We start from the raw sequence: 25,603 nt of genomic DNA, 5'->3' as shown, positions 1-25,603 counted from the left end.
AGGCCTTAATTCAGCGAAACTAGATTGTAAAAAAAAAAAGTCATTCCTGACAACAAAAAAAAAAGCCAACTAAAGACTCATTTGACCTGAAAGTCACAAGTGATTCATATATGAAATGTTAAGAAAACCGCTTTTGTACTCATTTTTACAGACTATTTATGAAACTGTGATTTTGTAAGAAATAAAAAGTGAATGTGTTCGTGTCTTTTAACTGAAGATGTGTGTTCATTAACAAGTCATAGAAGATTAGTACAAACATAACTTTTATTTTTTGTATCATTCACAATTTAGGAAAACAAAAACGGCGTTAGGGCTTACATCCAGAAAAATACGATTAAAGACAAAGCAGCTGTATTGGGAATAAATGTATCACACTCAAAAGATACTGCTTCACAAAGGGTGGGGGGGGGGGATTTAGTTAAAGTAATTTTCTAATCACATTACAGTTGGCACCTTTTCTTCACTGTGCAGTTTGGATTGTGTAAAACGACGTCGTGGTGAAACTGCTGTAAACTGAAACGAGGTCATGTCCCGCTGCTGCGACAAGTCTCCAGTCAGGTTTGGGGATTAGGAGGCCCATTAAAACATGAGCCAGGAAGATGTCCCAACCAGCAGGAGGATCAGCAGCAGGACATAAACATCAGGAGTTTAAATGACCAACTAAATCAGCCAACTTTACTGTGGTTAGCATTCGTCTCCCCCTGCTAAAAAAAAACAAACCAAACTGAGATGGAACACATTCAGGCCCCAAATGCACCTCGAGACCAAAACTCATCTTTTCAAAAAAAAAAAAAAAAACAGGGAAAAGACTGAATTTGATTTAAAAAGATGCTTCTGGGAAAATTCCATCTATTGACTTAAAACAGACAATAGACTGAAAACAAAAAGCAGGGTGGAGCACTAAATCATTTAAGGTCATATTAAAATGACCCTCTCTGCAAAGCAATTAGTTTATTCTGCGACTGATAGCTGCTAACCTGCAGGGGGGGAATAGGGGGTGTTCCATTTAGAGGACATTAAGAGCAGGCTGCAGCTTCTTCTAAAAATCAGTTAAATGTCAATATTTTTTACTTTGTCATAAATAATTATACATTTTTCATAATAAAAAAGTGTCCATTTGCAATCGCATGACACTGTAGCGTTAGTGTTTTTTTCGGATTCAGTGCTGATTTCTTTCCACTAGTGGAGTCTTGAACTGCTTACAGTTCCATTTAGTTCATTCAGGAGCTAGGTAGCAACCTAGCAGCATCTTACTGGCAATGGAAATTAAGTGAAATGTCGTCCAATGGCCATCGCAGATTGAGTGTATTTACACACACTCATCGTGGGAACTTGAACATGCTGGTAACATTTCATTAACATTGGTCTCGGCTGGTAGATAAGTTCATTCATCCGCTCACAAAAAAAAAGCGTCTTGGCGTGTGAAGTTAACGGAGCAACCAGCAGAAGAGACCGTCTCCTGTCCTGGTCGGTAGCTGCTCGTGGTCAGTTGAGTTTGATGGGCAGGTCCTCTCCGTATTTGCGGAGGAACTTGCTGTGGTTGTGGTCGATGGACCAGAGAGGAGGCAGGTGGCGAGGCTGCATGGTGGTGAGGAAGTGCTGCCTCCAGCGGCGCTCCAGGTCCATCAGGCCCCGCAGGCCCTGCTTGGCACTGGCTTGCACCACCTTCAGACCGTGAGCCACGTACGCCTCGTTGAAAATCCTTCAGAGGAGAGAGGAGCAGTCAGAGGGCGAGTGCAGACTCGCTGCCTGAAACGGCTCTTTAAAAGACAGCATGCAACGTCCTAGATGAACGCGACTATTAAAGCTTGACCAGTAAGCAGGCAGGGCCGAAATTGTCATCCGGTATCAACTTAAAAAGGTCCCATGGCATGAAAAATTCACTTTGAGGTTTAACATTAATATGCGTTCCCCCAGCCTGCCTATGGTCCCCCAGTGGCTAGAAATGGTGATAGGTGTAAACCGAGCCCTGGGTATCCTGCTCTGCCGTTGAGAAAATGAAAGCTCAGATGGGCCGATCTGGAATCTTGCTCCTTGTGAGCTCATAAGGAGCAAGGTTACCTCCCCTTTCTCTGCTTTGCCTGCCCTGAAAATTTGGCCCACCCATGAGAGAGAGAGAAACATCATGGCTTTCAAATGAGCAAAGTGGCAGTTGCCCCGCCTCCTCAATAGCTACAGACACAGAAATGGGACATCCTAAGGAAAGCTCATTGTGGGACTGGCTCTAGTGGCTGTAATTCTGCACCAAGGCTGGATTTCAGGAAAGAGACTTTAGATACAGTATTAGGGGACCACTAAGGTCTATATAAAAGAGACTTCAGATACAGTATTAGGGGACCACTAAGGCCTATATAAAAGAGACTTCAGATACAGTATTAGGGGGACCACTAAGGCCTATATAAAAGAGACTTCAGATACAGTATTAGGGGACCACTAAGGTCTATATAAAAGAGACTTCAGATACAGTATTAGGGGACCACTAAGGTCTATATAAAAGAGACTTCAGATACAGTATTAGGGGACCACTAAGGTCTATATAAAAGAGACTTCAGATACAGTATTAGGGGACCACTAAGGCCTATATAAAAGCATCCAAAGAGGACCATGTCATGGGACCTTTAACAAAAAGTAACAAGACGTTGCGGTACAGAAATGTAAAATATATTTCTGAAGTGGCTTAGAACACAGCCAGTTTTTTCTCAAAATATCAATATTGGTATTTTCATAAATAAAATTATCCAGTATCGCACAGGCTTCACTGATTGCAGCCAACATATACTTTCAGTACAGTTGTAGCTTCCAACATATTTTGTTTATTTGAAGGTTATGAACAGCTAAATGTAACCGTAAACTACAGACTTGAGTCCATTTACAATACCAAGTTTAAAAAAAAACAGAAACCACAAATGGTTGTGACCACACAATCAGCCCCATAAAAGTAAATAATCAAGGGACTTTTGACACGAGCAATTAATTTGGTTTCCTTACTGATGTTTGTCTTGTATTTATTACCCATTTTATTGTTTGTCTGAGGTTTTATACATGTGGGTGCTACTGGTATACGTCTTAACCAACTTGGCTTTTATCTGTTCATGAGCCGCATGATGCACAGAGCAAAACATGTTGCTCAATCCAAAGTTAAAACATCCTTCATCGTATACTTTATGGGCCGAGCGATCACTTGTGGCTCAGGTTTTCCGATAGGAATGTTCAATCTTGCAGTTACCAGCCCCTCCTGCTCTGTGGTACACAGCAACAGTGCTTGAGGGCATTTCAAATTTTTGGTCCACACCCATCTTTGTTTTGGACTCACTCACACTCAAAATTGTATTCCCAGTTCTATCTCTAAAAGTGTTTGGGTTAAAAGGGTTTAAGCTAGTTTGGTTCAGGAGTGGATCATTTGTTTCAAACCGAGGTGGGACCAAATTATTACACCGATATAAATGAAACCCAAAATAGAGTAATTTTGTTTTGTTTGAGTGTAAATCTGTCATCACACAGCCCGAGTGTAAATTCACCTCGTCTCCAAGTTGGCGGCTTGCTGCAGCGCCTCGACCGTCAGCTCCTGCTCCTCGTTCATGCCGATGAAACTCTTGATCACAGCCTGCAGCTCTTCCCGCCGCTGCTCCGGCAGCCCCACGGCGGTAAGCAGAGCCCGGGCCGCCGAACGCACGTGCCGACGGTCCGAGTCCTCCAGCAGACGAACTCCCTCCTCGCAGCCCTGAGGGGCGGCAAACTCCTCAGCCAGATGCTGCTTCAGGAAGCCGTCGTGCACGTTGGAGGCAGCGTGGCAGCTGGTGCAGAGCAGCAGGATGTCATGGGAGTTGTGGTCCTTCATCTCAGTGGGAAAATGCCGCCTGTACTCATGTGGCACAATGTTTTTCCTGTGGGACCAAAAGGAAAAATGTACTTACGAAATATATTAATAATTAAATCAGACATATCATGTAATTAAGTTCATAGTTGTATAATCGTCTCACAAAACAGGACTCTCAGCATAACATTGAGTGCGTTTTTAGTGTTTTTTATAGTACTCTTGGCAACTGAAATCCTCGCTTCAAGGAAATTTACCTAATGGGCCTTTCACTTTTTAAAATGTACCGTTTAATGTAGTCCTGAAATAACTTGATTAAGTCATGTATCAAGAAATGAAAAGCACTGGTTTAAGCATCTGAAATGTGAGAATTTGCTGCTTTTCTCTGTTTCCTATCACTGGAAATCTTTGCATTTGGACAAAAATAGATAAACAATGAAAATAATTAATTCCTAGTATAATATATTATATATAAAATACTATAGTATTTTCTAAACAGAAGAAAAAAGAACTACCTCAAATTCAGATGAATTGAGGTTAAAAAAACCAAATTTAAGTAAAACATGTCAAACCTGATGTAGGAATCTTCTTTCCCGCAGACCACGCAGAGATTCTCCTTCGCAGTGAGATAATAGTCCTGTTGGGAGTCGGGACGTCCTGACGGCTCAAACAGCAGCCTCACTACAAAAGGCTCTTCACTCTGGAGCACTGGGTCAGAAGCAGAGATAAAAAGTCAATTATATCTTCAGAGATATACTGCAGACAATATCCCCAGTTAAACAATGGCGAGAGTAGAACTGAACACTGAATGAATGAGGGAGCCATTTCAAAAGAAGGCAAAAAGTTGCATGTTGTAGCTTAAAGCTGTGGTAGGCACTATATTTTTGGTGTTGTTGGGCAAACATTCCATAATAACCTTTAACATATTGAAATTCAAGTGGTCCGAGAGAAAACTTCTGCACCTCCTCTCGGCCAATCACAGGTCATTTCAGACACAGAGAGAGACACAGAGAGAGAGAGAGAGACAGAGCGAGCGAGAGACAGAGCGAGCGAGAGACAGAGCGAGCGAGAGACAGAGCGAGCGAGAGACAGAGCGAGCGAGAGACAGAGAGCGCGAGCGAGCAAGAGAGATCCTATTGGCTGTTCTGTGCATGTATTGCCGGCATGACAGAGAGCGGAGATGGAGAGCTGCAGGAAGAGATCTCACTCTACTTCAAATTCTGCCATCCCCCCCCCCACCCAGTCTACCCACTGCAGCTTTAAACTATCAAGATTTTCTGACATGTTTCATGTTTACACATTGGGAGTTATCCAGTGTACCTCCTATTCCTTTATCTAGGTACCATTTGGCTTTCTTCTTGTCACAGGTACACAGAGGCTGGCCATCTGGAGCATGGAGGAAGCAGTTATCATAGAGTGGAGACTTCCTGTAACAGAGAGAGAGAGAGGTTGTTGAACAAAACCTTCTATTGTATTTTTTTTATTTTTTTTTTAATCCTATAATGAACATAATCATTTTATTGTAACCTTTATTAAAAAAAAAATCGTAAAAAAGAATTTGTAATTGGAATCTAGCAATTGACATTTCCATTCTGAAGCCCACTCTATGCAGATCGTGTAGTCCATCCTCACCTGGCAGAATAGCCCACACCCAGCGGCTTCCTCTTGTTATTCCTTCGAGGGTCTGGGACTTGCTGATCTCCAGACTCCGGGCTTTCATAAGTGGGCGTTTTCCGCATTTTCCGCTTCCTTTCTCCGTCAGAGGCCCCGTCGTCTCCGTCTCCTCGGCCCCTAAAGGGCACGTCCACCAGGCCCTGGCAGCGGGCAACCAACTCGGAGTAAGAGCTCCCGCTGGAAGATTCGGGACCGGCTTCAGAGTGAAGGCAGAGGAGATGGAGGAAGAGGGCGATGGAAACTTGGGCATCTCTGGCAGCATAAGTCATCTACAGTGAACAGATGAAAACAGGAACATTATCACGGTGGGTGGAGCCGCTGAGAAAAACGTGGGACTGTCCCAGATAATTTCACAATCCTATAGGTTTATGAAACACGTAATTATTTAAACTTAATTCAACTAACTTTTATAAAAAAATAAATAAAAACTTTCTACTAAATCATGTCTTTTTCTGTTGTACTGATGATTCAATCAGAAGTAGGGCTGGGTATCATTCAAACATTTTTAATACCAGTATTGATACCAATACCGGGAACTTGATTTGATTCCTCAACAGTACTTTTTTTCAATTTACATTTAATTACATTGTGGCAAAATCTTTTTCATTAATCTTTCAGCTCCTACTACGTGAGCCTCATCTGTGTGTAATGTAGAGTTTTTCCTGCCTGCCTCTGTAACGTGTAACATTAGACACATTATCAGATCTTGGTAGAAGCATGCTGCACGCTTATCGGCTCACTGACTGATGATTTACTCCTTTACATTCCCATCCAAGCCGTGGAAGTACGTCAACTGTCACCCAACATTGCCTATGGAGAAAATTAAGGATTTCTAAAACCACCCTAAACAGCTCCTGACTTCACAACTATTTTCTCAAATAGCAGATTTATTCACTGAAAGCAAAGAGTGTGAAAAGCGAGAAATGTGAAAAATGTGGAGCGATCTGTAATACAATGAATCACCACCTGCTGCAGCGTCAGCTGATCTGCCTCCCAGTCACTGCAGCGCAACTCCAGGGATTTATCTAGAGATATATTCAAGAGATCTTCAGCCAAAGACTTCAGACTCAGGCCATTGTTCACTTTAGCTTGCCTGAAAATGGATACACAATGTAAGAGGATCATTTTTACATTTTACATACATATTACAATGGGACAAACAAGAGGAAAAAATATCCTGCTTTCCAAGAACAAATGGCAACAACCAAACTGTACCTTTGTCTTAAGGCAAGGTAGCGCAGGTCAACTGTACAAGTCAGCGACAACCCGTAGTCACGCGTCAGTCGCTTGCCATCTTCATAGCAACCGACGCCAACTTTCAAAATGTGTGGGTCTCGGAGGACTTCCATTAGGCTGAGCGGAAACGGCTGCTGGCCACTGCGAAACGCCAGCAGCCTCACCAGGACACAGAGACCTGAATATGTGGCCATCTGTAGCAGGGAGACCGCAGAGGTTCGACCTTTCACAGACACCTGCAACAGGAAACAGCAGCCAGGTCAGACAAAACCATGAGCAATTTGAAATGCTATAGGAGGATGTTTAAATGAAAACTCCACCCTTCTGATTATCTGACACTAGTATAGATCTGCAAATTGGATGTTAAATGCATTTTATACATTTAGAATAAGCTTTGTGCACAAGGCACTGTGATTTACTTTTGAGTGAATTGCTTTCTGCTCTATCAGAGTATCTGTCACTGGAGGCACTGTTATGACTCCTGTTCTAATCAGGATTTTTTTTAAATAAAGTTTTAGTTTAAAAAGGGTTGACTGATGTTGATTCTGACATCTTAAACCAAAGCAAGAAAAGGGCTGGCGTTTTAGATAATAGAACAGATCTGACTTTCTATAGTGCTCAACGGCTGAATCATTCAGGGTGGATTTTTCCTCTTCATATATATATGAAAACATGCAAAAGGTATTTCTTACGCCTTTGGTCTTTACCCATTCACAGTCGAGCCCCAGCACAGGGAAGACTGACAGCTCTTTTTGCATCAGTGGCCACAGCTGCTGCCATTCCTCTTCAGAGTTCACCATCACTGGTTTCACTCCCAGCAGCTGTTCAGAAGAGGGCATCTGTACAGGAGGAGGCAGTTGTGTAGTCTGACACTCCACAGCCTTAAACTCCTTTTCCAGCACACATGGCGGTTTGGTGTATTGATACTCCACAGCTGTAAAATCCTTTTCAACAGGACAAGGAGATTCCACAGGATCAGCCACCTTCTGGACGGAAGGCAGCCTCTTCCTTTTTGTTCGGTAAACTTGCCATATGAGCAGCCCTCCTAAGGTTGCCCCAAGTACTGTTGTTATGACAGCAGTTAAATACCCCCGATGAGACATGGTGATGTGTAGTGATCCACAGCTGGCTGAAAAACGCAAACCTAGAACCAAAAAGCACACAAGCCCAGTTGGTCCTCAGTGGCTGGATCTGCATGTCCGAAACAGCACGTTTGTTAATAAAAAGGAGAGTGATGGTTTACCTTTCTTTAGTGTCAGTGGGATCCCACGTAAACTTGGCTCAGTTTCTGTGATCTGGACAGGCACTGCATCTCTCTGGAACAAGAAAGGCAACACCAAAGGTCCTCCATTCATCAACAGTTTAAGAGTTTAAAAAGGAACAATATAACCAGCACGTAAATCGCATACAAGGGTTGACGACGACATCAGTATAACCAGAATAAATAATCAATTATAAATTATCTGCAAGTCTCTGTACACACTGGTTCAAGGCCTGGATGACCTGAGGGGAGAAACTCATCCTCTCTGTAGTAACATTAAAGCTGTATCTATCATCTACAAGTTATGATATAGAAGCCCGGACACCCTCGGGAGGACTTCACCTTAAATCATAGCGGTGTGGAGATTTCAGCTATATTGCCACTTCAAGCTTTGTTTTTAAATCACACCTTTACTGCATAAATCATTTTGATAGCCCAAACATAGTACATTTATTGATACGCTTTGACAGCTGATATTTCTATGTAGCCAAAGCTGTGTCCCTAATATTCTGTAACGTTAGAGGATTAATTGCATGCGAAAAGTCCAGATATAGATAGATGAGTTAGTGCTGTGCAGATAGACAACGTTATACACTAGCTACAGTTTTTGCTATCAAAATCTGTGACCCTATCAAACACTATGGGGGCATCATGTTTGGCAACAGCTAACAAAGTAAAGTATGTGATAAAGTCAAATATAATGGAGTGGCAAAATTGGTATTCCTAATTAGGTCACAGAACTGAATGGATCACAGAATTTAGTGCAACACCGGCAGGTCAAGTTGTGTCACGTTAGCTAATTCGGCAATTGCTAATGGTCGTTTAGCCCGACCCATCTGCGTGATGCCAATTCACAAGCTAAACATTTACAGCAGGGTTTGTTTAACTGAATACTTAGCTGCTACATGACGAAGCTGTAGGGTTCACACGAGTTCATATAGCTCCAGCACCGAGCTCCAGTGCGTGCTGTCATTCGAACGTTGAAGTGAACGTTTCACAGCTAGCTAGCAGTACAAACTCTGCTAGCGTTGACCGATAGCTGTTGCACAACGGCGTCAAAAACTAAACCGGGTTTCAACTCAAATGGAAACTAGTTTTAAGGAAAGACTAACGGACATTAGTTTCTGCCATTTATTTTCTGGTTCGCTATTCTCGTTAAGGCAAAGTTAAACCAACGTTAGTCTGGTTAGCCACTATAGCCAGCCGGTTAACTTGCTAGCTCGTTAACTCTGCGGCTTGTGCAGTCCTGCGTCCTTGGGCTGACTGGATATAATAACGTTACTGCATAACAGCAGAGCAATACTTCTGTGTACTAACATATGAAGTTTGAGTCTTACCTTTACGTTTCTAACGCTAGTTTAACACACATGTACTCTTGCTTCTATTTAATAAACTGATACATGTCTTCCGGGCTGTATTTATAACGACGCTACTGCTGCACCGGGACGCGGCTCTCCAATCAGCGCCACCTGCTGGAAGGATGTAATAACAACAGAAAAGACCAATGCAACATAACCACTTCTGCAATCTGCATCCACACAATAGGCCATTTGTTCACTGGTAGAGTTGCAGCATTGTTTTTATAATCTCATTTATCTTAAAATGGTCTAATAAGGTCTAACATAAATGCATCCTTCATGCTTTGTGCAAAGAATTTGCAGTTACTGTATGTCAACAGTCCACTCAGTTTTAACATCTCTTGGACGCTGCTTCTCATTCTTTTCCTTGATATTCATACATTAAGCATATTATGCATGTGCTTGTACTAGGGATGCAACATTCTTTTTATTATGGATTATTAGCCCAATTATTTTCTCAATTAACATTTAGTTTTCCAGAGTCCAAGGTAGCACATTCAAATGCTAAAAAATGTGTAAAACCAAAAGATATTAAATTTACAATCATTTAAATCACACCTGAGAAGCTGGAACCAGTGGATGTTCGTCATCTTTGTTTGATAAATATATAAAAATATTTTTAATTGACTAATCATTTAAGCTATAGCTTGTAACCAAATGACTAGCACCTGTTTAATTATCAATGTAAATGTATTCAAAACATGACGGTATTCACTCAAGAACACAGGCCACTTTTTCCTTTACCACCATCAATTTATTCAATCTTTTAGCTTCAATATTTCTTCAGAGAAGTGGAATAAAGTAATGAAATAATTACAAAATGGAAAAATAGATCAGATAATAGATCATATTCACATGTTTGATTTAAAAAATAAAATAAAAACATGACATGAGAGAAATCAGACAGTGAGAGATGAAACCGTTTTTATCTCCCAGTAGTTATTCTGCTGACCGTCAGAACCACAGCAGGCTAACGGAGGTCAGGGCAGGTCAGCACCACAACGGACTAACCTGTGAGGTCAAATCATCTACTTTAGTGCTTGTGCAAAATAAAAAAAAATTAGAAATCAACTACTTAAAAAAAATAATAATATTAGAGGTGGAGAAACAATAGATGACACATCCTACTATGTTAAATACAAAAAAACAAAAAAAAACAAGGTCATTACCACACACAACAAAAGAATGACAATGAAGACAGAAGAAGTAAAATGTTAAGCACTGATGTGTACTAAACTATTAAAAACTGAGCACAGGTAAGAGAGGCAACCAGTTGGGCACCGCCACCATTGCTAGGTCCACATTGATTGTTGCTGCAATGATACCCTATTTACAGTGAGATGTTGTACATCCAATCACAGGATGCAACAGACGGCAATAAAGAGATTTTTCTTCAAAAATAAAATGAAAACAAAACAAAAAAAACACAAAAGTAAAGCAGCTGTCCCTTCAAAAAATCTCTTTACATCACATTAAAAATTAGCACTGCTGTAAGCTGTGTGTACAGTATAGATTCTTTATAGATATATATTCTTTATAGAGATATATATTTATATATATATATATATATATATATATATATATATATTCATGTATAATATATACGATCATATCTTGTATACATGAACATCATCTTGTCTCATTGTAGCTAGCCTGTGCCTTTGGCACGATTACTTACAACTCTTCTGTTAGGTTCCAAAGCTATTTAAAATATACTTAATGCATAAAAATAAAGATTTTGGCATTTTTGTCTCACTTAATTCTTCTGATTGGGAAGTTATTAATGACTTCTCATCTGGAAGCTGAGTTCTCTCAGTGCTGCAGTTCCTCCGCCAGGGGAGGGAGGTCTCGTCCTGTCAACAGGGAGCAGTAGGAGCAGGACCGAGGCCCAAGGCAGGCCGGGGACGGGAGGCACCACACCTGGGTGGGTGCATGGGGGCTGACAGGGGGCTGGGTGTGGCTCGGTGCAGATATTCCACAGGGTAATGACGACCTTGCGCCGCACAGCACAAAGAAAACAATACAGACAATGCTAATGAAATGCCTGGGGATCTGTGCCCTCGTTAACAGCAACCTGTTTTATTTATTTTTTTTCCCCCTCCCATCACTGCTGTGCAGAGTTCTGCTCCCTGTTGATTCAGCCGTTGCTCTCCACTGTCTCCCAGTTCTTTTCGGTCCTGCTGAGCTTGTCCACTGAAACCGAGATGAAGAGAGGCAGGAGGACGTTCCCCTTTTCTTCTTTAGTCAATCATACATCTGCTCCCCCAACTAAAATTGCCTCCTTATTGTCCAGTACTTTCTGATCCGAAACACAGTCTTCAGAGCTGGATTTCAAAGGTCTTGTGCAGCTCAGTGGAGAAAGGATTTGTCGGGGAGGCCGTGGTGCGCTGGCGCGAGCGGCTCTCCAAGGCTGCCCACTGGGCCTCAAAGGCATCTTCCTGCGGCTGTGGGGGCGGCTGGGTGGCTGGGGAGGATGGAGCGAGTTGGGACGGAGAAGCCCAACCGTCTGCCCCGTTAAAGGTCACACTACCATTGGATGGCTGGAGGGGAGCGGGGTTCACTGCATTTAATTGTGGGTGTTTGATGAACGGGCTGATGTTGCCGACAGCCTGGGGATCGTGCTGCGGTGTCGTGGAGGCCGAGACGGGGAATGGCTGGGGTTGTGTGGCTGAGCCGAACACATTAGCCACCATCTGTGAAGGAGTGATGCCGACCACAGGCACGCTGGGCTGAGAGAACGGCAGCCCGTTGGGCATCGGGTAGGAAGCTGGAGCCTGAGCGTGGAAGGCCGGCTGGCGAGGGGGCAACATGGGCACGGCCGAGGGCAGAGAGGACACGAAGGCCACCGGGGGAACAGATGGCACAGGCATCGCCACAGGGGCAGTGAAGGGCTGGGTGGGCGGCGGGACTCGGACAGACTTGGTGACTTCTTCTAGCCAGCGGTCTGCTTCTGATGGTGTGCGTTTGTGGGAGGACATGGACGGAGAGGATGTGGGGGGGACCACTATCACCGGAGTAGGGGATGACCAGTTACTTCCTGTTGGCAGAAAGTGCACAGAAAGGCAAAACAAAGTAAGTGAATATACATCAAACAAACATAGTTTGACATTTTCGGAAATAGGCTAGAGCTGGGTAATATATCGATATTATATCGATATCGTGACATGAGACTAGATATCGTCTTAGATTTTGGATAACGTATGATTTGTAATATGGCAAGTATTGTCTTTCCTGGTTTTAAAGGCTGCATCACAGTAAAGTGATGTCATTTTCTGAACTTACCAGACTGTTGTAGCTGTTCTATTATTTGCCTTTACCCACTTAGTCATTATATCCACATTACTGATGATTATTTATCAAAAATCTCATTGTGCGAATACTGTATTTTGTGAAAGCACCAATAGTCAACACTACAATGTCATTACGGTGTCGATATCGAGGTATTTGGTCAAAAATATCGTGATATTTGATTTTCTCCATATCGCCCAGCCCTAAAATATGCTTATCATCTTTCTGGTGACAAAAGATCGATACCACTCTTATATTTGTCTGTTAAATATAAGCCTACAGCCAGCAGCCGGTCCTCTTAGCTTTGTTTAGCTTAACATAAAGATTGGAAACGGGGAACAGCTGATTTAGGAACGTCTGACGACAATTCATTTTTTTATTTTACAATGAAAGTATAGGAACTAGGAAGTCTTGGTTTCACCAACAACTTATTGACACCAGTCTATGCTTGACACCAAGTTATTGGGTCCCCATCTTCAGGAACATGATACGAGAACGAGAGGACCTTCGACTTTTACAATAATTCAAAAGGTACATTGTAATGTCCATATCCCTTATTTTGCATTAGTAAACTCTTAGCGCACCCTGGGACATGCAAACTTGTCAATTTTGGCCTCACTGAAGTGCTGCTTACCTGGCTGCGCTGAGGCCGGGGCCCCTGCTGGGGTCTTAGCCCAGGGGTTAGTGTCTCGAGCAGGCAGAGCAGGGGGCAGAACTGGGGGGTTAGCAGTAACAGCAGCAGCAGCAACAACAGAGAAGGCAGGAGCTGTGCCGTTCACTACAGCAGATAAGAGACGAAAGCTAGTACAAGCAAGCTTATGTGTCGGCTGACGAGGACCGATCTTTTGTTAGACATGCACAATATGACCGTGCAGTTAATTAGCAGTCTTAATAAGTGCAAATCACACATATAAAATAAATGTTACAAGTAGTTCAAATATGAACAGGCACACATTCTCTGACTACAAAGCTAAACTGCAAGCAACACAATCTTCACTGGAAGTCTATTCATTTTCAACGGAGATGAATGACAGCCAAAATGTGGGCAATGAATAAGACTGTTGGCCAGAGAAGTTCGCCACAGATAACTTTTTTTTTTTTTTATCTGCGGTGCAAAACCAATGTATTAGTGTGTGCTTCCTAATTCCCTGACTGCTTGTGGCAGTTTTGTCTAGCAAGTGCAAAACTGATTGAATGTTTCATTTGAAGCTAATGTCTCTAAAGTTATATTTTTGTAGATACAAGAAGCTAAAACCTGTTGCTATAATTGTTTGTCAGCAATTTCTAACTAGCACTGCGAACTATTTAATAAAACCTCATGACAGTAAATACTAGAGCAGCAAAAATATGCGATTTGTTTATTTAAAAACGTTGTAGTTGAATCACACCACACACAGCTGTCCAGAACACAATAAGCCATCGACTGAGTTCATCGCAGTGCGGATGGCCAGTTACACACGTTAGACATTAAGGGTTTAAGAAGAGGTTTAGCTGTTTAGCTGTTACCTGGTGCTACAGGTGACTGTGGGGATGAAGTGGGTTTGGGCATTGGTGCTGAGGAGAAGGGGTCCTCTGGGGGTCCACTGAACGCTGAGGCTATCTGAGTGCACAGCGAGCTGATGCTGTCATTTTCTCCTTCTACCTCAGGGACTGGAGGACAAACGACAGAGAAAAGTTAATCGAAGCAAATATAAAAACGCATAGCAGATAGGACAGAATTCATCTCTGAGATTGTCTTCATGTCATAGTTTTTCTTGTTTCTACAATAATGTATGTTACTAATTCAACTCAAGAAGACGACTTTTGTTTCTGATATTCCATCTTCAGGGTGGATATTTGCTAGGGCTGCACAATAATCGCAATTTTATCGAAATAATGGATTGGTGCAATATTCAAATGCCGTGGGGGGGGGGGGGCAAAATATGCGTCAAACCATTCTGAATTATGTATTGTGGTGCTGCAGAGACGTCTCGGCCTACAAATCCTATCCTACAGACTACAGAAAACATCTTTGTTTGGTACAGATCCTCGCAAAAATCACACTTTTAATTTGATTTTTTTTTTTTTCAATTAAAATAAGAACTATTGATACAAAAATGATCATTCCCTCCAATATCGTGAATCGTATAGCAATCACAATATCAGTCAAAATAATCGCAATGAGATATTTTCCTCATATCGTGCAGCCCTATTGTTTTGCAAATACAGACAGTTGCGCACCAAGGTAATTAGCAGGTTGTGTAGAACAAGAGAGGAGCTGAGGCCACGTACAGTTGGTCAGGAAACCAAACTCACCTGTATTCTTCATGGGAAAGTCGGACTTGCGCTGCATGGTGGAGGGCAGCTCGTTCATGCGCAGGGACATCTGTCGCTTGAAGGGAGAAGTCTTCTGACTGAGGGCCGGGAAGCCTCGGAAGGAGCCCTGCCTGGCCAGAGCCTCTGCCGGTGCATGTCTGCGTGGTATCACCTGGGGTCCCAGGGTGGACATAGAGAGAGGTGGGGAGGACGAGGGGGATGGGGAGCCTCCCGTCTGGTGTGCGGAGGAGTTTGTCACACTGGTGGCCCCGTTCCCAGCAACCTTCACATCGGTCTCTGCTATTAGAGAAGGGCAACGTTCAAGCAATGAAGCCACACTGAACAAATGAAGCAATAACATTAGCTGGAAGTGGAAGTATAAATAAAAAGACAAATTTGAACTGGACGACCCGTTTCCCAGGTCAGGGAATAACGGTCTCTAGATGAGACTACTTAGGGGTGTAAATCGTTTTATAACAATGAGATATAATTTTGATTCTTAGGACAACAATACAATATTTACGGATATGAATGTCTGCCACGATATGATTTTGATTCGATTCAGGGGCCTGCGACTGATATGAGATGATACCATAAGCCTATTTTTATATTTACAAAAAGCGACTAAAATAGGATTTGACAATTACATTACTAAGTTCTTCCAGAGATTCAAATTAAACAGTGTACATTCAGATAATGTGGAGTTCAACAGTGCCCATTATCAGACCTGTTACAGGAAAGCTAATGCTATTCACTCCGACAGTTCCCACCTCTTTTTCTCTGAATTTCCGTTCTTGCCACCTTTCAGGTGTCCACCTTTCAGGTGTAACAGGTACAAGTACTCCTTTATACCTGCAGCTATTTCCCTCTTGAATATATACTGTGTCAACTTTGTAAGGCTGATAAGTACTTTTCCTACCCTGTGTAGGCTACCTTGACGCTGCTACCCATGCACCTTGTACTAGTATTTATTTGTTCTTGTACTTATACTTGTTACAGTTGTGTTCCAGTTTTTACTTTTGTTCAGGCTTACTCTAGTCGCCCCCAACCCAATATACTCATGACTGTGTGTATACCTTGTACGTATTTACAGTATGTGTCTTTTATGCGTTTATACTTGCTGCACACCCAATCGCACTTCGGGGAAGCAAATAAAGTTGAAGTTGCTAAGCTCTTCCAGGGATTCAAATTAAAAACAAACTACTCTTTTTAATAAAAACAATGAATATAAAGTGCATCTTAAAGATGACGATATGTCGATATCGATAATACTGGATCTTTGAGGATTGAATCGATATGTTGATCCAGATCGATGCATCCTTACACCCCTACTACATATACAGACCTTTTTTAGCATCCTGTAGCTGCCTCATGACTTCCTCCCGCTCTGCCGCCTCTGTTGCCGTAGTAACACGAAATGAGCCCTCCCGGGTGAAAGTGGTTCTGTTGGCGTCAAAGGTTGCCGTGACCCCGCACTCCTTCTCCCGTTTCTGCTTTCGCTCCAGACAGGCGGCGAATGCACAGCCCACAGCATGACTGAGACGCTCTCCCTGAAAGAGACAATGAAAACATGAATATAACACAAAGCTCCTAGCAAACTAGGAAAAAGTTAAAAAACTTTTCTAGTCCTACCCCCTTTTTCTATTTTGATACTTTAGTTAAATACAAAACAATTTACACATATACATATATATATATATATATATATATATATATATATATATATATATATATATATATATATAGACACACACACAAAAAAAAAGTGTGTACATATACAGACACACTTTTTTGCGTTCAAATGTTTTTTTTCCAGTATAAATCACACAGGGTGGCAGAGCACCATCACATGGCGCTCTTTCAAATTACAAACAATATACATACACACACTTATACACATGCATACACATATAGTAACATGCAAACACACATACACACTTTTTTTTCCTTTTCCAGCTATCCCCTTCCAGTGTCTATGTTGCATCTGTCAGTTAAATCAAACCGAATAATAACCCATCCAAACTAGACACAACATCTAAGCCCAAGAACAATGCCGTCTTTATTGTAGTATGAGACTGAGATCTTACCGAGTCTTTAATGGCCATAAAACAATGGCAGATCCAACGTCGCGTGGTGCCGTCCCTGCAGATGTAAGAGAACGCCCTCTCAAAGTTACGGTCCGGAGCGCAGAATGACACCTTCTCTATTGTCTGGTCCAGAATCAGGTCCTGCAAAAGACATTTTTATTTCATTATTATGAGCTTAAAACCTATGGTCAATGTTAAGTGACACTCAATCAAGTCAATTCATAACGTGGGCTGAATGATTGCATAGTGAACAGTACTTCAATAGGGTGACCTAGCTTCAACTACTGTACTACCGGCTCCTGAAGGATTAGCACCAGACTCTGCTCTCTGAAATAAAAACATGACGTCTCACTCAGGGAGAAATCCTGGAAAATCTTCTTAAACTTTATTTGTTATTACTTTCAAGAGAACTGAAGGAAACAAAATAAATAGAATAACATAACATAACACAACAGACCAGTACAGGATCCTAGACTTCTAAACAGTATTTTCTCACATACTACAGAACATGGATTGCACTATCACTGTTTCAGAACAAACATTTGTTTAAAATACAATTTTAGACAATTTTCCTTGCTTGGCAGAGCTTGGTATCCACTCTTTTGGTGAATTAACATTGGTATAAAAAAATAAAAAAAAATAACAGATTTGAATTTCTTTGTGTGGTCACCTGCCTAGTCTTGTTAGCAGAGTTAAAGGGTAACTTTTTTTTTTCCAACCTATTTTCCTATGTTTTTGTGTCTAAGTGACTAATGGGAACAACAGTCTCTGAAATTGGTCCAGTATTTAGCAAGAGCGCTGCAGTTGGCAGTCAGCGAAACAAGCTACAATGTAAGTTAATGGCAGAATTGTGCAGCTTCTATTTACCTTCACAAAAGTGCTTGTTTTGCCACTGACAGGCTCAGATTAATATGTGTCTGACAACATTATGGAAAGGATTTCTAAGGAGGTCGACCCTTCTGTTAAAGAATAAGATCCTTTTTTTAAACATAAAAACATCCGCGAAATTGTGTTCGCTAAAGCCACCAGACTCCATGTAAATAATCAGTGATTTTAGCATCGTAAAATACACAGATACAAGTCGACGGATACAAAATAAAACTATTTAAAAAAAGCTGTTTTGGGTCGTCATTCTACTTTTCCAACAATCACAACTCTAGTTTTGGTTGAACTGAACATATAGTTTACAGATTTACATGTGAAAATATGTTGGCTCTATAAACGCTAAAAGTATTGGTTTTTTTTAAGAGAGTCTGGTGGGTTTAGCACTAGCGACCTCAGAGCATTTTCTGGTTAAACAAAAAGGTCTTAAAGAGGTTTTAAAAAGGTCTCTCTCTGTAGGGATAATTTCCATAATGTTGTCTTATAAGAACAACCTGAGCCTGTCAGTGGCAAAAACTAGGCCTGCACAATTAATCGCAATTTTATCGAAATCGCAATATGAACTAGTAAAAATATCCAAATCGCAAGGGGGGCGCAATACAAAATATGTGTCAAACCATTCTAAAATAAAGTATTGTGGTGCTGCAGAGACGTTCCAGCCTACAAATCGTATCCTACAGACTTTTAAAAAAAAATTTTTTATTATATATTTTTCAATGAAAATGAGAAGAATGATACAAAAATGATCATTCCCTCCAATATCGTGAATCATATCGCAATCGCAATATCAGTCAAAATAGTCGCAATCAGATATTTTCCTAATTTCGTGCAGCCCTAGCAAAAACAGCACTTTCAGTGGACGAAATATAGATGATGCACATTTGCCCTATAGGGTTACATTGCAGCCCAGTCTGCGGCTAGCTGCTGACCAATTTCAAAGATTGTTGTTCCAATAAGTCACTTACACACAAAAACATAGGTTGAAAAACAGATTAAGAAAGAAGAGAAAATTGTTTCTATTTCAGAACCTACAGCTGTCATGAAATGTTAAGTTAGCCTCACAGAAAGCATGAAAACTGGTTTGATGTAGTACCAGAGTTTTCCAGCAGGTGTCAATGCTACCTTGACTGTTTACTCCACTCCCATCTACTCCTGCAGGTGCACTGAGTACACATTTCCAGAGAGGGCCTCTTGGAGGTCACTTTACCAGGTATGGCAGCTTCACTGCTATTATCAGCTGCTGGAGCTCAGCAGCTTCCACCTTTAAAGTTACTAAAGCCACGTGTACTTCCTCTGGCAGTTCTTTCTTTTTGATCAAGGTTTTCTGAGCCTGTGATGGAAGACTGAAGGGATGTATTACCTTTGTTTTGTCGTCTACAACGCGAAGACCATCTGCCGACACCCACAACACAGCGCGCACTGGCTTCTTCCCAGCCTGCAAACAAAACAACAAGGACAGGCACGACTAAGAAACGAGAAAACTTTTAGTCTCTCCATGGCCCAATAAAATGACTTCCCTTTGTACCATTCCTTGGTACTTCAGTCGACACACACACACACACACACACACACACACACACACACACACACACACACACACACACACACACACACACACACACACACACACACACACACACACACGTAGATAAAGAGAAAGCACCAGGTAAGAGAAAAAAAAGAAGTCAGGAGTTGTTTTTCTGAGTGCCCCAAATCTTAATAAAAGAAACAAGAAGGTTGGTATGATAATTGGTGTGCTGATGCAGTCCACAGTGGTGGCCACGTTGGTTAGAATAACAGTAAATGATGTGCGTGTGCGCATAAAAAGTAAACGTTCATTCACACAATTCATTGTTCCATTCTTGGTTCATTGAAGAAGGCTTGAAGGGAGAGAAGGCACGCCTGTTAATACAAAAAAAACCCACACAAACACACAAAAGTGCCCCCAGCCTAAACCACCCCACCTGCTCAAAGACACATGCATCATTGTGTTTGCCTCTCTTCAGTCAGATCCCCCGTGTACGAGTGTGTGGTTCTTCCAGCTTTCACATGTGATTAAAGGGGGTGAAGTGTTACGTGAAGAGGAAGACAAATAATAACAATGCTTATAATTAAGAGACACACTCAGACACACAACGCAATAACTTACTTTTGCAAAGAATCCCTTGAAGAATTTCCTGTCCTGGAAGTGGATGTGGTAAAAAAGGGAGGGTGGGTGAGAGGGATAGAGGAGACGGGGGGAGGAACAAGGCATGAAAATGTTACCTAGGATGTCTACAAAATTGTCTGGAGCCCACAGAGGGGATTTCATTTTGAGGGGTTTTCTTTGGTGGAGGTGAAGCTGGGTTATGAGTGAGTGAGTGAGTGAGTGAGTGAGTGAGTGAGTGAGTGAGTGAGTCAATGGATCAAGTAGCTCCACATGATTCTATTCTGATGGAGGTTTTGATGGGGGATACTGTGATTGGTATTGGTTGCGTCCGAAATTGAATAAACTATCAAAAGCATGGTTCATACAGCAGCAGCAGTGTGATCATGCCATGTGAAATGTATAGCTGTGTGTATGTGAGGTGTGCGTCTGTGTGAGCTCGAGTGAATGGGTTTATTTACTACACTTATTTTTATTGCTGCTAACTGGTTTCTGGACTTTTTATTGTATTCACTGTAACAAATTGACTCCTTTATTATTTTAACTGTTAAAAGCCCTTCTAGGGACAGGTGTTGCGAATTAGCCATGGCTATAAACACTGTGATACAGGCATCGGATTGTTCTTTGTGTAATAATCTATGTTTTTTTGTATCTGTCCCTATTAAAAATAAAAATAAATTCCATACGAACACGTCATTTAGTAGGCTGTGTAAGTGTAAGTTTTTTTAGTATGTCCGAAATCTTAGTATGAAACTAATAGTTTGTGAATTGCATACCATTTCCAGTTAAATAAAGTATGCAACCACTGAACACTACGCCGGCATTAAGTACCCCACAATGCAATGCAGTAGTAAGGACAACAGACAGCAAGCAAGGCAGCTCTGTAACGTCAATAGTGCTTTCATTTACATATTTAAATCTGTGATTTTGTCACCTGCGACGGTTGGTCTAGTTATTTTCCTTTTCCAGTAATTTAAGCATTATCTGGCGATGCCGCTAAAGCTGAGGTCGGCAGGGGTTACCATGGTTACGTGTCTTCAATTGCAAGGAGGCTCTCAGGACGTTTATAAAAAAAATTACAGCTTAGTGCGTCCCAAAAGATACACACTACTGTTCATTTACACAATAGTATGGTGAACGGTAGTATACATATTGAGTATGTAGTGCAGAGTATGCAATTTCGGACGCAACCATTGTCTTTATGATGATAACGGTTAGTACTACACCAGACTGGAAGCCAGTGAACCTCCCGACAGCAGGAAGTGACACCCCTAGGCTCTTTTCAATTTAAATAAACACAAGACAGCATTCCAAGCTGCCTGGACAGGGGAGATAAAGACGGCAGATCTTCAGGTGTAGGTCTGTGCGAGTATGTGGAGGAGATAATCCCAAATCACATATTATTCTTCCTCCTCTGATTCCTAGACCGAGACATGGTCCTTCCATGGTTGTTCATTGGACAGAAACAGATTCACACATACGGCAGTCAGACGCCTGAGTCAAGCCTGTGACTATTCACAGGTCAGCTAGAGTCAGGGGTCAAGTTTAGGCCGCCATAACCACATAAAGAAACCACAAACCACCAGACCCGGGCCTAGTCTTAATCCTCCCTTCTTCCCCCCGCTCCCTGAGAGTTCCTCTCCTCCCCATAAGCTGTGAAAAAGGAGTGCCACTCTGCTCCTGTTACACAGCCATGGTGGAGACGGCACTCCGAGCACCATGTTAACGCATGATTTAACGTGTTAACCAGCACTGGAGATTCATTTGGAATGAGCTAAGCGCTTGTTAGTGTGTGTGTGTGTGTATGAGTGTTTGTTAGAACCACACAGACATGCAGATGGTGGTAGAGCCTGCACAGCTAGTATTAGTAAGCTACGGTTAGGGGAGAGAAGTCTCTATAGGGTTGAGCTAGAATAGGAGGGCAGTGTAGGGGAAGGGATTTGAAGGTATTTCTCTGCAACACCACAATAAAAACCTGCTTAAAAAGACAACAACAACAACAAAATAACACGGACAAAAAGGTAATACAATATTCAGGTATTCAATGTGTGAACCGGGATGAAACTACAGTAGGGGAAAAAGCTTGTTTTGGGCAGAAAGGATAGCTGAGTTTTGAAAGATCAAGGTGAAGCCAACAAGGCAAAAATAAAACTTTGTAGCCAACAAGCCTTACTTCTAATGATAGAAAATGTTGTTTGCATACATTACCTCTTTTTATTAGACAACCTTGCAACCCAGAACCTTTCAGTGGTACTACCAGCTGGTGGCTTTCCATAATTTCTGATCACAGAAACAACCCTAACCACCAGCAGGATGTGCAACAACGAAAAACACATCTTGTGTAACGTTTGTTACTGGCCTACTTTGAGCAACAACTCGTACCTTACAACATTTGCAACAAACGGATGATAGCTCCATCTATTACAGGATAGTGTACTTTATCATGGATAGCAGAGATGTTACTTTACCACCATGCAGAGTAGCTATGGGAAGGAGGGAGTTGCCAATAAAACACACTTTCCAGCGCTAATAATAAGCGTTTATTTTTTGTGACAACTGCTTTTAGTGGAGTTGAGTTTAGGACATGATTGGAGAGCTTCTTTTTTTAATTTTTTTTTTTTATTCGGAGTGGAAAGGCATCTAAGGCTTTTCATACTATGTCTCACTAAAACGTCTTAATTGAAAGCACCAGCTAATATACACACTGTCTGATGGACTTAGATACGCTGTCAATGATGTGCCCTGAGGCGCCCCGGTAGAATTCTTTCAGCATGTCAACATCTCCTGGGGTGCCCCACCCAGTACACAGGCGGAACACCCCAGGTCACAAAGAGCTCCTGAGTAACTGCAAAAACATTCTTACTGCTACAACCCACAATACACCTCCAACTCTGGGCTATCAGCCAACAGCACCAGGAAATGATGTCATGATGACAACGTAAAAAGGGCAGCTTGGAGGTTGATGGTGCTGCAGTGCAGCCTCCTCCTCCTCCACCCGCCTCCATCCTCCCCTCTGAGTCACAGAGCTGTGAGGAAAAACTCTCGTTACCGTCCCAACGGCTGCTGGGAAAACATTTTTTGTCAGCTCAGAGCTGTGGCTGTCACACAAACGCACATCGATTGACAGCTCGACTACCAGGCACAGGGAGCATGCGGGTAATATAATTTCATGTTCTTCCTCCTTATTCATCAGCTCACTGTTGTTCTTCATTTCTCTTTCCCCACTCCAAAACTTGAAGTGCTCTGATGCTGCCAGACTGTGTTGTGGTGGCTGCTGTCTGGCTGCCGATTTTCAGGAAACAACCCTCACCAGCTATAAAGTGCCTAGGTGTGGGCCCGGTTCCTGACCAATTTAGTTATTAGCGCCTGGAAATAGAGTTTACTGCTGAGCAATATTAATTCGCAGTCTCTCCACTGGCAGGAATTGTATTTGTTGCCTGGCAACAGTTAGCTTATTAAAGAGTCAGTGAGGATGAACTGGGATCTTTTAGGGCCACGCTAATTGTATATCTGCTTAAAGGCTGGCCCTTGTCTAGTCTGGACAATCTAGTTTTGACAGGGCAGCATCAGGGGCAGTAACACAGTATACCACCACCACTATGTTCTGTTCTGCTCTATGCCTTGCCCCCACAGTGTCTGTAAAACTGTTTACAGAGACCTCATATTGCATTAGGGCTGCCCCCTGAATGCCCATTATTTGAATCATCGGCAGAGGACCCCTGAGTCAAACCTCATTGTGTCAGTCAAATCATCTTGTTTAGCTGCATCATCTGTAGACTGAGCAACGGAGGATAACAGCATGGCAGACTATACACTTTACAATCCTATTCTTGTCTTAAAATCACTACAGAACTCATCTTAAATGGTCAGCTCGACTCTGTCTGCTTGCTGCACCACTGCTCTGAGTTCTGGTGCTGAATGGTAATACTCTTGTATTATTCATTTTTAAAAACTGTGAAGATTTAGTTTTTTTGTAAAGCTTTCCCAGAGCTTAGAAATGATATTGTTCCTATGTGATGACATCAATGTCAAGCCTATTCGACTAGCCCGCAGACCAAGGGAAGGAGACAAATATACTCATGTGCATGGGGCCGCACAACAAGCAAACAAACCAAAAATCTGCAGTGTAAAAGCTCCTTTAATCGGAATGAATGGGCACCAGCTTGGGCTGGATGCATCCACCAGGATTGTTTTCTGCCATGTCCTGTAAGGTGAGCCTGTCTGGCACATAGGTGAACTGCCACGTCCAGACCAGGGCGCAACTGAAAGAAGGTCACTTAACAGGAATGTAACGGTGGAAGTTACATCACAAAAGATCAACTGCCAAAGTCGCCATTATTACCAGAAAAATTGTGTGCAGAAGAGGACCTTGAAAACATGTCAGCCTGACTCACATTTTGAATGTGGTGAAAGTTAATTTCCCACCCTACTTATAAACAGGGATCAATAACGCCATGTCTGTGCTGGCTAACAAATAAGGCCTCAGGCTGGCGAGGCAGCGGAGTAGCCGAGGATACAGAGGAGGAAATGTCATGAGGTTGAGAAGGGTCAGATAGTCGCGGGCCACAGGAGGACAGAAGCACCCGCCTCTAGTTTTGAGTTGGCTCCATTTTGTCCGCCCTGTTAAAATGACTCCAACTCAATAAGACCTCACAGCCTCAGGCTCTGTGCACACCATGTGACCTCATCAAGCACCAGTGTGCATATGCTGCTGTGTGTGTGTTCATTAGGCTGATGTGTGCGTGCTCAAGATTTGTGTATTCACTAAACGACTTTTGTGTGTGTTTACAGGATATTCATACTTCTTCCTGTGTGTTTTTGTTTGTACAAATTGTTTGCCTGTGAGCCCTATCTGAGTGTGTGTGTGTGTGTGTGTGTGTGTGTGTGTGTGTGTGTGTGTGTGTGAGCTTGTGAAATTCTGTGTAATTTGCATGTAAATGTGTGTGCGTAAATATTACCTACCCCTGTAGGAAAACATTGTGCTTTATGTGCATGTGTAGCACTCTTTGTTACACAAGTGATGTATAACTTCTGTTTTATTATACTGTTCTGTCTTAACTGGTATGAAAATGTAAGTGTTTTACTGTGCATTAAATTGTACTCAGGATACATCATTATTCTCAAGCACTACAATCAAACTAACAAATGGCTCTCAATAGCTCAAGTAGTCTTCAACAGCTCATTGAGTTTGAACATGCAAAAGGACTAAAAGGCCCTTTACACAATGACATGAAGCAAGAAGAATGGGTATTGATAGCACAAGAAACAGGGTGTGAATTCTCAATTAGTCTGAGTCATTTCAACTAAAACTGAAAGCTGGTCGCAGACAATTCAAGCAGGAGTTGCGTAACATTTGTTGGCACCGAATTCAAATGTAGTCCTGAGACTCAGGCACGAAGTGAATGGACTCTTCAGGTTTGGCCCTGACTACAGAGAATCAGCCTCATTTACCCACAGGAGTTCATGACCTGGGCGGGGCCTTGGCAAACAACTGACAACATGGAAAAGCAATTGCTTCCCTTCCCCTCCCCTGCTTCCCAAACTGGAATTTGCGCCTTTTGC

General features: G+C 42.2%; 2 protein-coding genes across 9 annotated transcripts in view; both read right to left on the bottom strand.

Moving 5' to 3' along the window:
* Positions 1-245: 245 nt before the first annotated feature.
* Positions 246-9,429, bottom strand: exd2 (exonuclease 3'-5' domain containing 2). Of its 2 annotated transcripts, none has more exons than XM_078277565.1 (10): positions 9,323-9,429; positions 7,968-8,040; positions 7,417-7,868; positions 6,704-6,960; positions 6,455-6,581; positions 5,447-5,757; positions 5,135-5,241; positions 4,387-4,522; positions 3,519-3,884; positions 246-1,702 (listed from the first exon to the last, which is right to left on the bottom strand). In XM_078277565.1, the coding sequence occupies exons 3-10, from the start codon at positions 7,825-7,827 to the stop codon at positions 1,486-1,488; spliced, it is 1,932 nt and encodes a 643-aa protein (XP_078133691.1). In that variant the 5' UTR covers positions 7,828-7,868; positions 7,968-8,040; positions 9,323-9,429; the 3' UTR covers positions 246-1,485. The 2 variants fall into 2 exon arrangements, with proteins under 2 accessions (XP_078133691.1, XP_078133692.1); XM_078277566.1 differs by having other exon boundaries at positions 7,432-7,868.
* A 1,991-nt stretch (positions 9,430-11,420) lies between these two features.
* numb (NUMB endocytic adaptor protein) overlaps positions 11,421-25,603 on the bottom strand; it is a 48,434-nt gene continuing 34,251 nt past the window's right edge. The window contains exons 4-11 of one of the 7 annotated variants that reach the window (XM_078277189.1): positions 20,045-20,077; positions 19,256-19,330; positions 17,014-17,154; positions 16,272-16,476; positions 14,927-15,223; positions 14,138-14,281; positions 13,266-13,409; positions 11,421-12,380 (exon numbers count right to left, since the gene is read on the bottom strand). In XM_078277189.1, the coding sequence (XP_078133315.1) occupies positions 11,662-12,380; positions 13,266-13,409; positions 14,138-14,281; positions 14,927-15,223; positions 16,272-16,476; positions 17,014-17,154; positions 19,256-19,330; positions 20,045-20,077 (1,758 nt within the window). In that variant the 3' untranslated portion in view covers positions 11,421-11,661. Of the gene's footprint in view, positions 12,381-13,265; positions 13,410-14,137; positions 14,282-14,926; positions 15,227-16,271; positions 16,477-17,013; positions 17,155-19,255; positions 19,331-20,044; positions 20,078-25,603 lie in introns of all 7 variants that reach the window. The other 6 variants (XM_078277188.1, XM_078277191.1, XM_078277192.1 and 3 more) reach the window with 6 other exon arrangements.

The sequence above is a fragment of the Sander vitreus genome, chromosome 20 (assembly GCF_031162955.1).
Source record: "Sander vitreus isolate 19-12246 chromosome 20, sanVit1, whole genome shotgun sequence".
Classification (NCBI taxonomy): domain Eukaryota; kingdom Metazoa; phylum Chordata; class Actinopteri; order Perciformes; family Percidae; genus Sander; species Sander vitreus.
Note: the sequence above shows the minus strand (reverse complement) of the source record. Positions and strands in the feature narration are given on the sequence as shown.

What these genes read in the sequence shown, in the direction of transcription:
- exd2 (XM_078277565.1), bottom strand. Translation starts at nt 7,827, where the DNA reads ATGTCTCATCGGGGGTATTTAACTGCTGTCATAACAACAGTACTTGGG. An exon ending in ATCAGCTGACGCTGCAGCAG is followed by an intron (nt 5,758 to 6,454) that starts GTGGTGATTCAT and finishes TGTTCACTGTAG; the next exon opens with ATGACTTATGCTGCCAGAGA. An exon ending in AAAGAAGATTCCTACATCAG is followed by an intron (nt 3,885 to 4,386) that starts GTTTGACATGTT and finishes TTGGTCCCACAG; the next exon opens with GAAAAACATTGTGCCACATG.